Here is an 11,515-nt window from a genome sequence, read left to right as displayed (position 1 = left end):
CAGAGGTTTCTTTCTGTTAAAAGGAAGATTTTCCTTCCCGCTGTTGCCAAGTGCTTGCTCATAGGGGGTCATTTGGATTGTTGGGTTTTCTTTGGATTATTGTAGGGTCTTTATCTTACAATTTAAAGCACCTTGAGGCGACTGTTGTGATTTGGTGCTATATAAATTGAATTGAACTGAACTAAAACTTAAACTGACATTTTGACATGACACAAAGATATTTCAGATGTTCAAGAGACTTTATTGAAAAGACACAGTCATCAAAATAAAGTGTCACAGAGTCAGACAAAGAGATTGATTGTAAGATCAATAATCGCTGGATGAGTCAAATCTCTGAGGTCATAGTGATTTTTAATATCATTTCAGAAAGGAAAGAAAACCCATCACCAAACCAATCAAACATGAACATCTTTGACTCTTTGGTTTCTGCTTGGTGAGCCTGATGACCTCTGTTACCATGACAACCCTCACTGATAACACAGGTACAGGGTATCACCGTTGTTTCCTGTGTTGAGGTTTTTATCAATTACCTCAATGCCCGCCCTCTCATAAGGCACCACAGCTGCTTGGTTAACAATCACAGTGACAGTCTTGATGGGATTTTTGCTGTTGTCGTTTTTCTTGTACCACAGGAACACTGGGCTTCCTCCCGTCCCCTGGTTCAGGTCCTGGTTCACTGGGGTGTAGCCCTGACTTTGAAAGGATTGGTAATCTGCATCATTGGTAGAAACTTGGAGATCTCGGATTGCATTCTGGGTGTCAGTGCTCACGCTGTACCAGATATAAATGTCGGCCCCTCCTCCACCTCTGTTGGTATCTTCATCCAATCGGATGTAGCCGTTATTGAAGCGGTCAAAGTCTCCCTGACTGTCAGCGCTAGCAGTGATGTCACAGATGTAGGTTGGTGTCTTTCTCTTCACAAATAGATAGATCCACTTTCCTCCAGCTTTCCGGTTCAGATCACAGACCAGTCTCTCCCAGCCGTATTTCAACTTCTCAGCTTCTTCTGTTGCTTCTACAGTGATGTGAAGGTCCACAATGGGAATATCGTGCGCTGAGGAACCTTTATAGTACCATAGGTAGATGGGGCTACCTTTTGTTCCAGCATTGAGGTCTTTGTTGATCTTGTGGTATCCTGCTTTGATCAGGCCCTTATTCATCTGATCATTGTATGAAAGCTGAATCCTGGTGACTGCTGAGCTGCTGCCTTTTTTGTACCAAAGGAAGATGTCTTTTCCTCTGGCTCCTTTGTTGAGATCAACTTCGATTTTGCTGAAGCCTTTTATACGGAACTGATTCTCCTGAGCTTCATCCAGAGATACTTCAATATCAGTGATGTGGGACATTTTGAGTTCCTGCATCAAATAATTATGAGTGAGAGCACAAAGAAATGTTAACAGATTGCTCAGAGTGAAATCATGACAGGAATTTGAAAAAATTAAATGTTATAAATGTGAATGCTAAAGATTGAAACTATGAAAGATAAAAAAAATCTTGTCCTCTCTCACTCATCTACTAAAGGAGTTTTTTTTTTGGTGGTGGGGACTGTAAACTGTCAGGTTCAAGGGGATGCCTTCCATACCGTTGAACCTGATTTTGTTTCGGTTGGAACAATATCAGAGCCAAAGGCTTAAAGCTTTACTAAGATCCTAAAAAATAAAGTGCACTCAGTGAAGCACATGAAGAACAACCTAAATATGTTCTTTGAAAAGCTTATCATACCTGCACATCTACAGTCTGACTGCAACTAAAGTGTAACATCATGGTGATGATAATGTGGTTTTGGCAGCGTGAAATAGGAAAATAGAAAATAGAGAAAAGACAGATGCTGAGCGAGTGGTTGTCGACTTACGTGCGTGCAGGCAGTTTTTAGCTGGATGAAGTCTTCAGTTTGTCTGCTGATCTGACACAGAAAGATCTCCCTTTATATTCCCAAAGGCATCAGTTGGATTGTGAAATCAGCACACACCTGTATTTTTATTAAGGAAATTTAAAAAAATGATATAACAATGGTGTCACTCATTAATCTGATCCACCCCCATTCCCCCGTTCAACAGAATCTGTCTAAACTTGAGTTCCTGCCCACAAACTGAGGTTAACACACCAGTTATGTCACACACAAACTTTCCCACTCACAGACGCAAAGACAGAGAACAGAGATCACGGTGAGATCTATCAGTGTGAACACTGAGTTCCACTATAGAGGACCACTAACAGGCCTTTTGAAGCCCTTTGAAAGCAGCCAGACAGAATTGCAGCTCTGTGTGTGTGTCATTAAATATTGTTTTATGCAAAGTCCTCCAACTGGATCCTCACTTGTTCTGTAAGTCTGTTAAATATTCTTGTATATTAAAATTGACGATCACTGTTGATCTGGTTCTGATGAGGAATTCCAGATTTGTAGATCACAAAGTAAAGCTGACCGGCTGGGTGACGGTGAGGAGGAAGCATAGCCCTAAACAGAAGCCCCCAGTACGCCACCAACCTGTTCACGTCAGTGACACACTGACCGAGGAAAACACTCTGGTCATTGGAGACTGTTTTTGTGAGAAATGTAAAACTAAATACTCCAGCAGCAATAGCCTGTTGTCTTCCAGGGGCCAGAGCAGGCGACACAGAAGGAAACCTCAAACTGCGGGCTGAGGATCAGATTTGGTAAAATTGTAACTCACGTCAGATCTCACTGTGCTGTCTGTGAGAAGGTTTCCACCTGACATACCTGCCTGCTGCCTGCTGTCAGGTTGGTTGAGGGGCTGCCTGTTGCTGCTTTGGATTATTGTGCAGCCTCATGCTGAGACATGAGACACAGATCAGAGCGCTTACCTGCCACTGCCAGCAGGTAGAGGAGGGAGGCCTGATGGAGAAGAAAAGCTTCATCTTTCTTTGCATTTTTCTGTGTGTGTTTGATAAACGGATGGACCTACATGAAGGTCAAAGGTCACAGCAACAACCTGACTGAGTGGAAACATGTTTATGGTGATATGCATATTGGATTTGGCACGCTCTGCCATTCAAATGAATAGGATTGAGTGCTCAGTGCAGATAAAATTATTTATCTGTACTGAGCACTAACATGATTACATGTGCTAACCTCACAGTTTGAGGGCAGCTGCTCGAGTTTCTGCCAGTATGGATGATTTACCGGATTCTGCTGAGCTTTAAAATGGTTGGATCAGGTTAATGTTTCTGTGCTTGGTTGTGAGAAAGCACCCGGGGGGGATTCCACAGTCAACAACAGCCTGAACTCCATGTCTGAACATGAACGCTCTGCTTCTAAATGACATCGAGTCTGAATTAAATGTTTGATACGACCTGCAGAGAGTCTCACAGGTGTCACTGCTTCGCTAAGTCACAGTTAGCCCCGGGCCTCAGCATGAATGTTTATGGTTAATATGGTTATTTAATTATCCATCTTTAAATCTCATTTCCCCTCAGTACATTTGAGGAAGGGTTTAAATCAGTGCACGTCAGGTGGAAACTGTTGTACTGAAATCCAGAGGGTATTCTTTACTGTCTGAAACTATGAAAAGATGCTGTTTTTTTTATTAATGTTTCAGAGAATTTGCTGTGGGATGCAATATTTTTCATTTTGGCAATAAAAAGCTGGAAAGGTTTTACTTTCAACCCTGCCTCTCACCCTACAACAGGTGGGATAGGCTTCAGCCTGTGCTGAGTGGGCAATGCCCACTTTTTGGGAGGCCTGATCACTGTAGCACCTTTACCTCTGATTACTTTGAATCTGAGTGAAGATTCCATGGGTTTGACAACTGCAAATGATAGGCCATATTGGTTATCTATGCAATTCGCAAACCAATTAATAGGACCTTCATGCAGATCTTCAGCAGCCCCACCGAGATTCACTCCATTTACTGATTTTGGCCCTGTAAGGAGGGCAGCATATCATGTCTTCTTACAGATCCCACACGTTTCTTTATCGCCACTTAATCAATACTGGATGGGTATTACAAAAAGAATTATGGGTTCTCTCAGCAGATTAAACAAAAGAAAAGGTCCTCAAAGTAGGGTCAGAGGGTTGTGGTCACTGAACTTCAAGCCACGCCCACCAAAATCTGATTATACACAAAAGTCTGCTGAATAGGTTAAGTTCATCAGTATGTTCTGTTTTAGTTTCTATCAAAAGCTTTATGGCCATTCCATTAGAAATGATTAAAATGAACCATTTTCTACACAATATTTTGACTGTTGATTGAAGCTTGTCTGCAGTGTGTGAAGCACAAACTGTACATGACAGCAGTGCATAAAACAGGTTTTCTTCCAAGAGCTGAGAAGTGTCGACCTGACAGAAGACATTTTGATAAATATGGAACTGTCGCATGTTTTCTATCATTTCTATCAATGCAGGAGGCCCCCCAGCACCCAGGCAAACAATGTTTGTCTGCCATAAAGTGATTCCGATGTTTCTGTGTGTTTTTATGTGTAATGTATTTGCTTATATTGGTAAACAGAGTGCAGTCAGCATGATTTATGAGGGGCTTATTTATAAAATGAAGAAATAATTTGTTTTTCAACAATCTTTAGGAGCCTGTGTTATTGTACTTGCATTATAATCAATCCAGAGCTTCTGGGCCACTTAAAATATCTTTATATAACTGTGATGTTATATTTGTTGTGATTCCTGCAGCCTTCTGAGCCAGATTTCTGTTTAAAAAGACATTTTTAATGCCAATGACAGGTTTTACCTTGATAAAAAATGAATATATAAAAGTCACTTTGCTTCTACCTTGTGACAGAAATGCTGTTTGCCACTCAAAATGAGCCGATATCATTCATGAGAGATATGTTTGACACGTTTCACAGATTATGCAAATACTGGAAATCACTTTTTGGCACAACACCGGCAGCTGTTGAATGTAACTAATAAAGTAACCTGTAGTCTAACTGAGTTACTTCCAAAATTAAGTAATCAGTAAAGTAACTAAGTTACTTTTTAAAGGTGTAATCAGTAATCGGATTACTTTCTCAAGGTAACTGTGTCATCACTGCTTGGTATTAAGCTTTCTCAGCTTGTTTCTTGGTAACAGGCTGCAGCATCCAGAGCCTTAAGGAACTTCAGGTTTATCAGGATCACCTTGAGGCCGACTGAAACTCCTCCCACACCTGAGCTGTGCGTTGAACTGTGAGCTTATGTCTTCTCACGGTGGCTTTGTGTGGTCATATTTCTCCTTTGTTCACAGAACAATTAAAGCGTGAGGAAAAGGTCGATATTAGATTTGGAAGCAGAGCGGGGTTATTCCGCCTCAGCCTGTCCGTGTCGTGGTCCTGGGCTGTTTGCCCGGTGTTTTGTGTTTTTCCTGAAGGTTGTGTTGCCTACAGTTCAGAGTCTCGGTTAGTTATAGTTTTATAAACCTGTTATTAGTTATACTTATAATACATTTCTGTTTCCCGTTGTTTTTTTGCTCCTGTGTGTGTGTGATCCCTCTGTGTCTCTCAGCTCTTGTGTTGTGTGTTTAGTTTTTTTCCTACTGTTGTGTCATGTCTGCGTTTCTGTTGTTTCCCGTTTTACTTTGTCACTCTTTGTCTCTGGTGGTCTCTGTTTAGTTTCACTTCCTGGTCTCATCTTTTAGGATTTTCTGCACCTGCTGCGTGTTCCCTTGTTATTCTCTGTGTATATATTATCTGTTTTTTTCTCTTCTCTTTTGTTGTGTTGTTTTCAGTGTTTAACCATGTTGTGTGTCTCCCTGCGCCGTAGTTTTGCATTTTATTTCTGGCACCTGACCAGCTCCAGTTTAGCTGTGTTATTATTCCATTACTCTCAAGTAAAAACACTTTTAAGTTCAGTTTTGCTTGACGAGTCCTGCATTTTGGGTCCAACCTCGCCTGCCACACAGCTCCTCATGACAGTCAGGCGACGTCAGCATGTTGTGACCTGGAGAAACAGTTTGATCTTTAATCCAGAATATTCCGACCTGTGGATGTGCTGACTTCATCTCGTGGCTGCACGTCTGTCTGAGGACGTCTCCACAACCAACCTTGGACTTATTGAACACTTTTTTAAAAAAAAAACTTGACTTTACTTTGCAGGGTTACAGATTTCCTGCTGCTATGAAGGTCAAATCCAAGGTCAGAGGTCAAAGGCCAAATAGAGCTGCTATAAGATTTTAAATCTGCTCCAAATGGGGTAAACAGTTGAGGAGGAGTGGTCATCTGAAAGTTAGCCCCTCCCCCATTTGGAGCATTTTTCAGGTAAACTTTTGATCTCAGAGCAGATCATTGAAACTACAGTCCATCAACAATGTGAAGCATCACTTTCAGTTTCCCTCCATTTCTTTCAGAAACATGTTGGCCGGAGACCACACACACACACACACACACACACACACACACTGAACAGAAGCTCTAACAGTGTGGCACAGACTGAGTGGGTTGTAGCTGCTCCCTGACTGGGGTTTCAGCATTTAGCTGCCTCTTTGAGCCTTTTTCTCTCAGGCTCTCTGTCTCTGTCTCTCCCCCTCCTTCCTTTTCTTCTTCTCACCGTCCACTTCATCAGGAAGCTCAAATGTAACTGTTAGAGCAGCAGGGAGATGGCGGGAGCCTTGCTGAAAGAGGTTGCATGTGAAGAAATCACAGAGAGACAGTCGATTGATCCTTCCTGATCTTTTAATGCTGCTCAAAGAAACTGTTCACAGAGAACCAATCCCCCCTCAGCAGCAAACATCCTGCAGCACTCACTGCTGCTCATCCATCCAGCTCTGAAAGCTTCACCTCCAGATCTGCTCGCACAGCCTGAACCCTGCAGACCTCTCAGGTCAGCAGGGTTGTCAGAGTAAAGCACTCAGAGATCTGCTCAGGGTCTCCCAAGCTCATTACAAGACAAAGTCTGCCCCCTGCTGGTTCTCTGCTGGAACTTCACTTTGAGAAGCGCACCTTAGAAAGATTTCAGTGACAGCCTTTACCAACACTACAGGCAGTTTAGAGTAGTAATGTATCTATCACTGCCTCACAGTCTGACCTGGTGATTGCTGTAAGCTCAGTGTCCACATTCTAAAGATCTGGAAGAAGTTCGTCATCAGTAAAAGTCTTACACCTTTTACTCGAGCCCATCCCCCCAAACTGTTCAAATCTGTATTTCACTGTTTCATCAGTCATTTAGTAAATATTACCAACAGCCCTTTAACAGACTGGCATTTTCCCTGTTTCTCTCACATGTGCTGTAATCACAGCGCTAGTCAGGAAAAATCCTTTAGGAGCTGACCGTCAGCTGAGTCCCTGCAAACCACAACCAAACACTTCAGCTTCAAGTTAGAGAGAAACTGAATCGGTCCTGGGCATTAGAGAATTCTTTCTGACCTTTAGATTACACTTTATTTAAATATACATTTTTATTATTTTTGTGCAAAGATGCAAATGTCAGATAGAGAGAGCAGCTCTAATGTGAGCATAAGACAGTTTACTGAGTGAAAGAGCCTCAGCTGCAGCCAGATGTTCACCATCCTTCACCACTCTTACTTCCTCTACATAGATCCTGTTGACCAGAGACTCTCTGTGCCACGGTGCAAACACTGTTCAGGAAGACTCCAGATTCTCCAGCTGAGGGTCTGAGAGACCACAGCTCACCTTCACTGTCTGAGCTCCTGACCTGCAGCATCAGGAGGTGCTTTTAATGATGTGGCTGATGGCATCCACGAGTCCTCAGGGGGTTTGTTTCTCCACCAGATGGAGCCAAAGTCACGTTTGCGTCCTTCACTCTGTTTCTGCATCTGGAACCCGTCTGCCTCTCTCTCTGTCTCTCTCTCTCTCTCTCTCTCTCTCTCTCTCTCTCTCTCTTCTCTCTCCTCTCTCTCTCTCTCTCTCTCTCTCTCTCCTCCCTCTCTCTCTCTCTCTCACCACACACACACACACACCTGTCTCTCTCTCTCTCCTCTCTCTCTCTCTCTCTCTCTCTCTCTCTCTCTCCTCTCTCTCCTCTCTCTCCTCTCTCTGTCTCTCTCTCTCTCTCTCTCCCTCTCCCTCTCCCTCTCTCTCCCCTCTCTCTCTCCTCTCTCTCCCTCCACACCACACACCACACCTGTCTCTCTCCTCTCTCTCTCACCTCTCCTCTCTCTCTCCCTCTCTCACCTCCTCTCTCTCCCTCCTCTCTCTCTCTCTCTCGCTCTCTCTCTCTCTCTCTCACACACACACACACACCTGTCTCTCTCTCACCTGCCTCTCTCTCCCCTCTCTCTCTCTCTCCCTCTCTCTCACTCACACACACACACACACACACACAAAAAGCTGCTGCAGTCCATCAATAAAATATCCTCCCTGATCTCAGACCTCCTGGTTGTCATGGAAACAACCAGGTCACCTTGTGAGGTCAGAGGTCAGCAGGTGTTTTATTTTGAAAGAGTCTGATTGCTGATTGGTGGACACAGAGATGTGTGTGTTGTTCTCAGCAGTCTGATGAAATGTGGAGTAAGGAGCTGCATTGTGTCTGATGTTGATTCATAAACTCTTTGTTAATCAGCTGTTTGTTTCTGCATGATGATGACATCACAGATCATCTCATGATCCTCCAAACTCAGATTTCTGTGTGTCTTTCAGATTGACCTCCAGCAGCCACTGGTGTGAATGTCTCTGACTATCAAACAATCAGAAACAGACTTCTTGAAGGTGGCCTGAGGGCCTGACGTCCTCTAGGCTCTGCTCACTGCGCGACACCGTGGAGCCAGATTGTCATTTGGCATATAATACCAGAATTGGCAGGTCCACCACTGGAGCCCTGTGCTTCTCACAGATGAGAGCAGGTTCACCCTGAGCACACGTGACAGATGTGAAAGGGTCTGGTGAAGCCCTGGATAAAGTTTTGCTGCCTAACATTGTTCAGCATGGCCAGTTTGGTGGTGGGTCCCTGATGGTCTGGGGAGGCATATATTGTCAAACCCTACGCTGGTGCAGTGGGTCCTGGGTGCCTCTGAGGTTTTCCTCTTCTCCTCCTACCTCGCAGCAACTTTGGATGGTTGACCACAGGTATTTAAACTCCTCTACCTTCACTCCCTCTGCTCCTTGCAGCTTCACCTTTCCACCCGCCTCTCTCTCATTCACACATATGTATTCTGTCGTGCTTCTACTGAATTTCATTCCTCTTCTCTCCAGAGCATACCTCCACCTCTCCAGGCTCTCCTCCACCTGCTCCCTGCTCTCACCACAGATCCTGTTGTAAAACAACAAACTGATGCACCTGCAGAGGGTAAGGGTGAAATACAGTAATACTTTATTAAGAGTATATAGCCTCAAATACAGTGTACTTTATAGAAGTCAACATACTTCATATACGTGTGCCATTTACGACCTTGTACATATACAGAGATAAAGTGACAATAGAATTATATTCTGGGCATAAAGCACATCTCATGTTTATATTCACATGTTTATCTTTAACAGTGCGAAGAGAAAAGGCTCCATCAGTCATTAGTTCTCATCACTCCGAGCGTATCTATATACAAATCAGGCCTCAGTCATGTAGAGATAAAATTAGATTTCTAATACTTTTTACCAAATGCTGTCATCCAGATTAGGCCTCAGTCGACCCAGCACCAACATTAATGATGAAAATAAGAGTCAAACAGGCTCAATTTCAGGCTCCGCCTGTTTCAGTCAAAGGTGAACTTCTTCAAAGGAAGTTAATGAGTTTTTAGCAAACTGATTTATTGGTCAGTAAAGCTAACATGACTCTAGCTAACATGCAGCTAACAGTGTGTGTTTTCTTTTTCTACTGTCAGTCTTTTTCCATCATTTCCTGGTTAATGAACATGTTTGCATGAAGCTGTCACCACCATGGCAGGCTAGGCTGTAGTGTCCATCATTTAGAGTAAAAACATTTAGAGATTATAACTCCAAAACTTTTATACCAAAAGCAAAACAAAGTTCAGTGTTTCAGAATTAAATTTTGTTTTTTAAATCCATAAAATGTAAGTTAAAGTGCTAGCATTAAGACTACTGCTGCACAACAAGGCTAAAGAGACAGTACAGCAGCTCTGGTAACAGCTGAATACAGACACAAAGAATTATTTAGGATTTGACCTTTAACTCAACCTGCTACAAGCCAACACGTCGGCACTGAATCAGTATTCAGTCCAGTAAACTCACATGTGACTGAATGCTTTGGTACACAGAGGAGTTCATGGTCCACTCAGTGACTGCAGGGATCCTCATGCAATCACTGAGTCACAAATCCTCAGCCCTCCACCACTGTGCTGACAGCTGGTCTGAGGTGTTTGTGCTGCTGTGCATCATGGACAAACATCTCCACTTTGGTCTCATCTTGTAGTTCCAAAGGTCTTGTGGTTTGTTCAGATGCAGATTTGCAAACCTCAGCTGTGCTGCCATGTTCTTTTAGTGTGAGGACGCTCTCTCATAAGCCCTTCCAAACCAGCCATACTTGTTTCTAATTGTGCTGTCTTGACCTTTAACCTTTAACATGCTAACTGAGTCTGAGATGGAGCTCTGGGGTGTGTTGCAGTTTCTCTGATTGTTGCACAGTCTGAGCTCAGGGTGAATCTGCTGGGATGTCCTCTCCTGGGAAGGCTGGCAGCTGATTGTTTTGTATTTTTGAATAATCTTCCTCACTGCAGAATGATGGAGCTCAGACTGTTTGGAAATGACCTTATAACCTTTTCTCAGCAACAGCTGCTTCTTTAAGATCATTGCTGATGTCTTTTCCTCCTCAGCATCATGTCCAGACCAGAAAACTGCCAAAAACGTCAGATTTAGGTGCTCACGCTGGCTCATCAGTTAATCAATGGATTTGATGAGCAGCACCTTTCTGCCACTAACCCTCTTAATGCCAGTGGTGAACTTAGTTTTTCACACACTGCATTTGCATTTTGACTTAATGTTTGTTAAATAATGACATGGTGTAATGAATTGTGCTTGTTGTTCATCTGAGAGTGTATTTAAATAGTTCTGAGACCAGCTAAAGACCAGTTATGTCCTGATATGTTGAACCTTGAACTGAGAGAGGATGTACTTTCTTTTTGCCTTGACTGTACATGGACAAACCGACCAGGCGGACAATCTACCAGAAACTCAGTGTTTTCCTCTGAAGAAGTCTCAGTGCTCAGACTGTAGCACCTTCTTGTTTTCAACACACACTTTACAACCTTTAACAGAGAAGCTGGAGCATGCAGATCAAAGCACAACACATTTAAGCTCGTAGATACAGGACTCATACAGACATGCACAACCTAACACGTCTCATCGTGCAACCCGAACATCAATCCTTTGTTTCAGCTTCTCCTCGTCCTCTTGAAGAGACACTTTCAGAAGAAACTGTGGGGTGAGGGGTGTCACCTGTCGGCTAATACGTGTATGCATGCATGTAACGACCCCTCTCCATGGTGTGTCTGCTCATTGAAATAACCACAGTTGGCAGTTTTCTACCCAGGCAGCTGAACAATGCCCAGCCGTGAGCCAAATAAACCCTCCCACAAACTGCTCTCATTTCAGGTCCCAACTCTGAGCACAACTCAGCCTCCAGTAGTGAGCCGTTTGTGGGCCACATTCAGATCACTCAGAT

The 11,515-nt window shown here is 43.4% G+C and overlaps 1 protein-coding gene across 1 annotated transcript; it reads right to left on the bottom strand.

Moving 5' to 3' along the window:
• Window positions 1-241: 241 nt before the first annotated feature.
• On the bottom strand, window positions 242-1,982 carry LOC115777870 (uncharacterized). Its single transcript, XM_030725892.1, has 2 exons — window positions 1,853-1,982; window positions 242-1,355 (listed from the first exon to the last, which is right to left on the bottom strand). The coding sequence occupies exon 2, from the start codon at window positions 1,344-1,346 to the stop codon at window positions 468-470; it is 879 nt and encodes a 292-aa protein (XP_030581752.1). The 5' UTR covers window positions 1,347-1,355; window positions 1,853-1,982; the 3' UTR covers window positions 242-467.
• Between the last annotated feature and the right edge of the window lie 9,533 nt (window positions 1,983-11,515).

The sequence above is a fragment of the Archocentrus centrarchus genome, unplaced genomic scaffold (genome assembly GCF_007364275.1).
Source record: "Archocentrus centrarchus isolate MPI-CPG fArcCen1 unplaced genomic scaffold, fArcCen1 scaffold_82_ctg1, whole genome shotgun sequence".
NCBI classification, from domain to species: Eukaryota; Metazoa; Chordata; class Actinopteri; order Cichliformes; family Cichlidae; genus Archocentrus; species Archocentrus centrarchus.
This window is presented reverse-complemented; position numbering and strand designations above follow the sequence as displayed.

What these genes read in the sequence shown, in the direction of transcription:
- LOC115777870 (XM_030725892.1), bottom strand. Translation starts at nt 1,346, where the DNA reads ATGTCCCACATCACTGATATTGAAGTATCTCTGGATGAAGCTCAGGAG.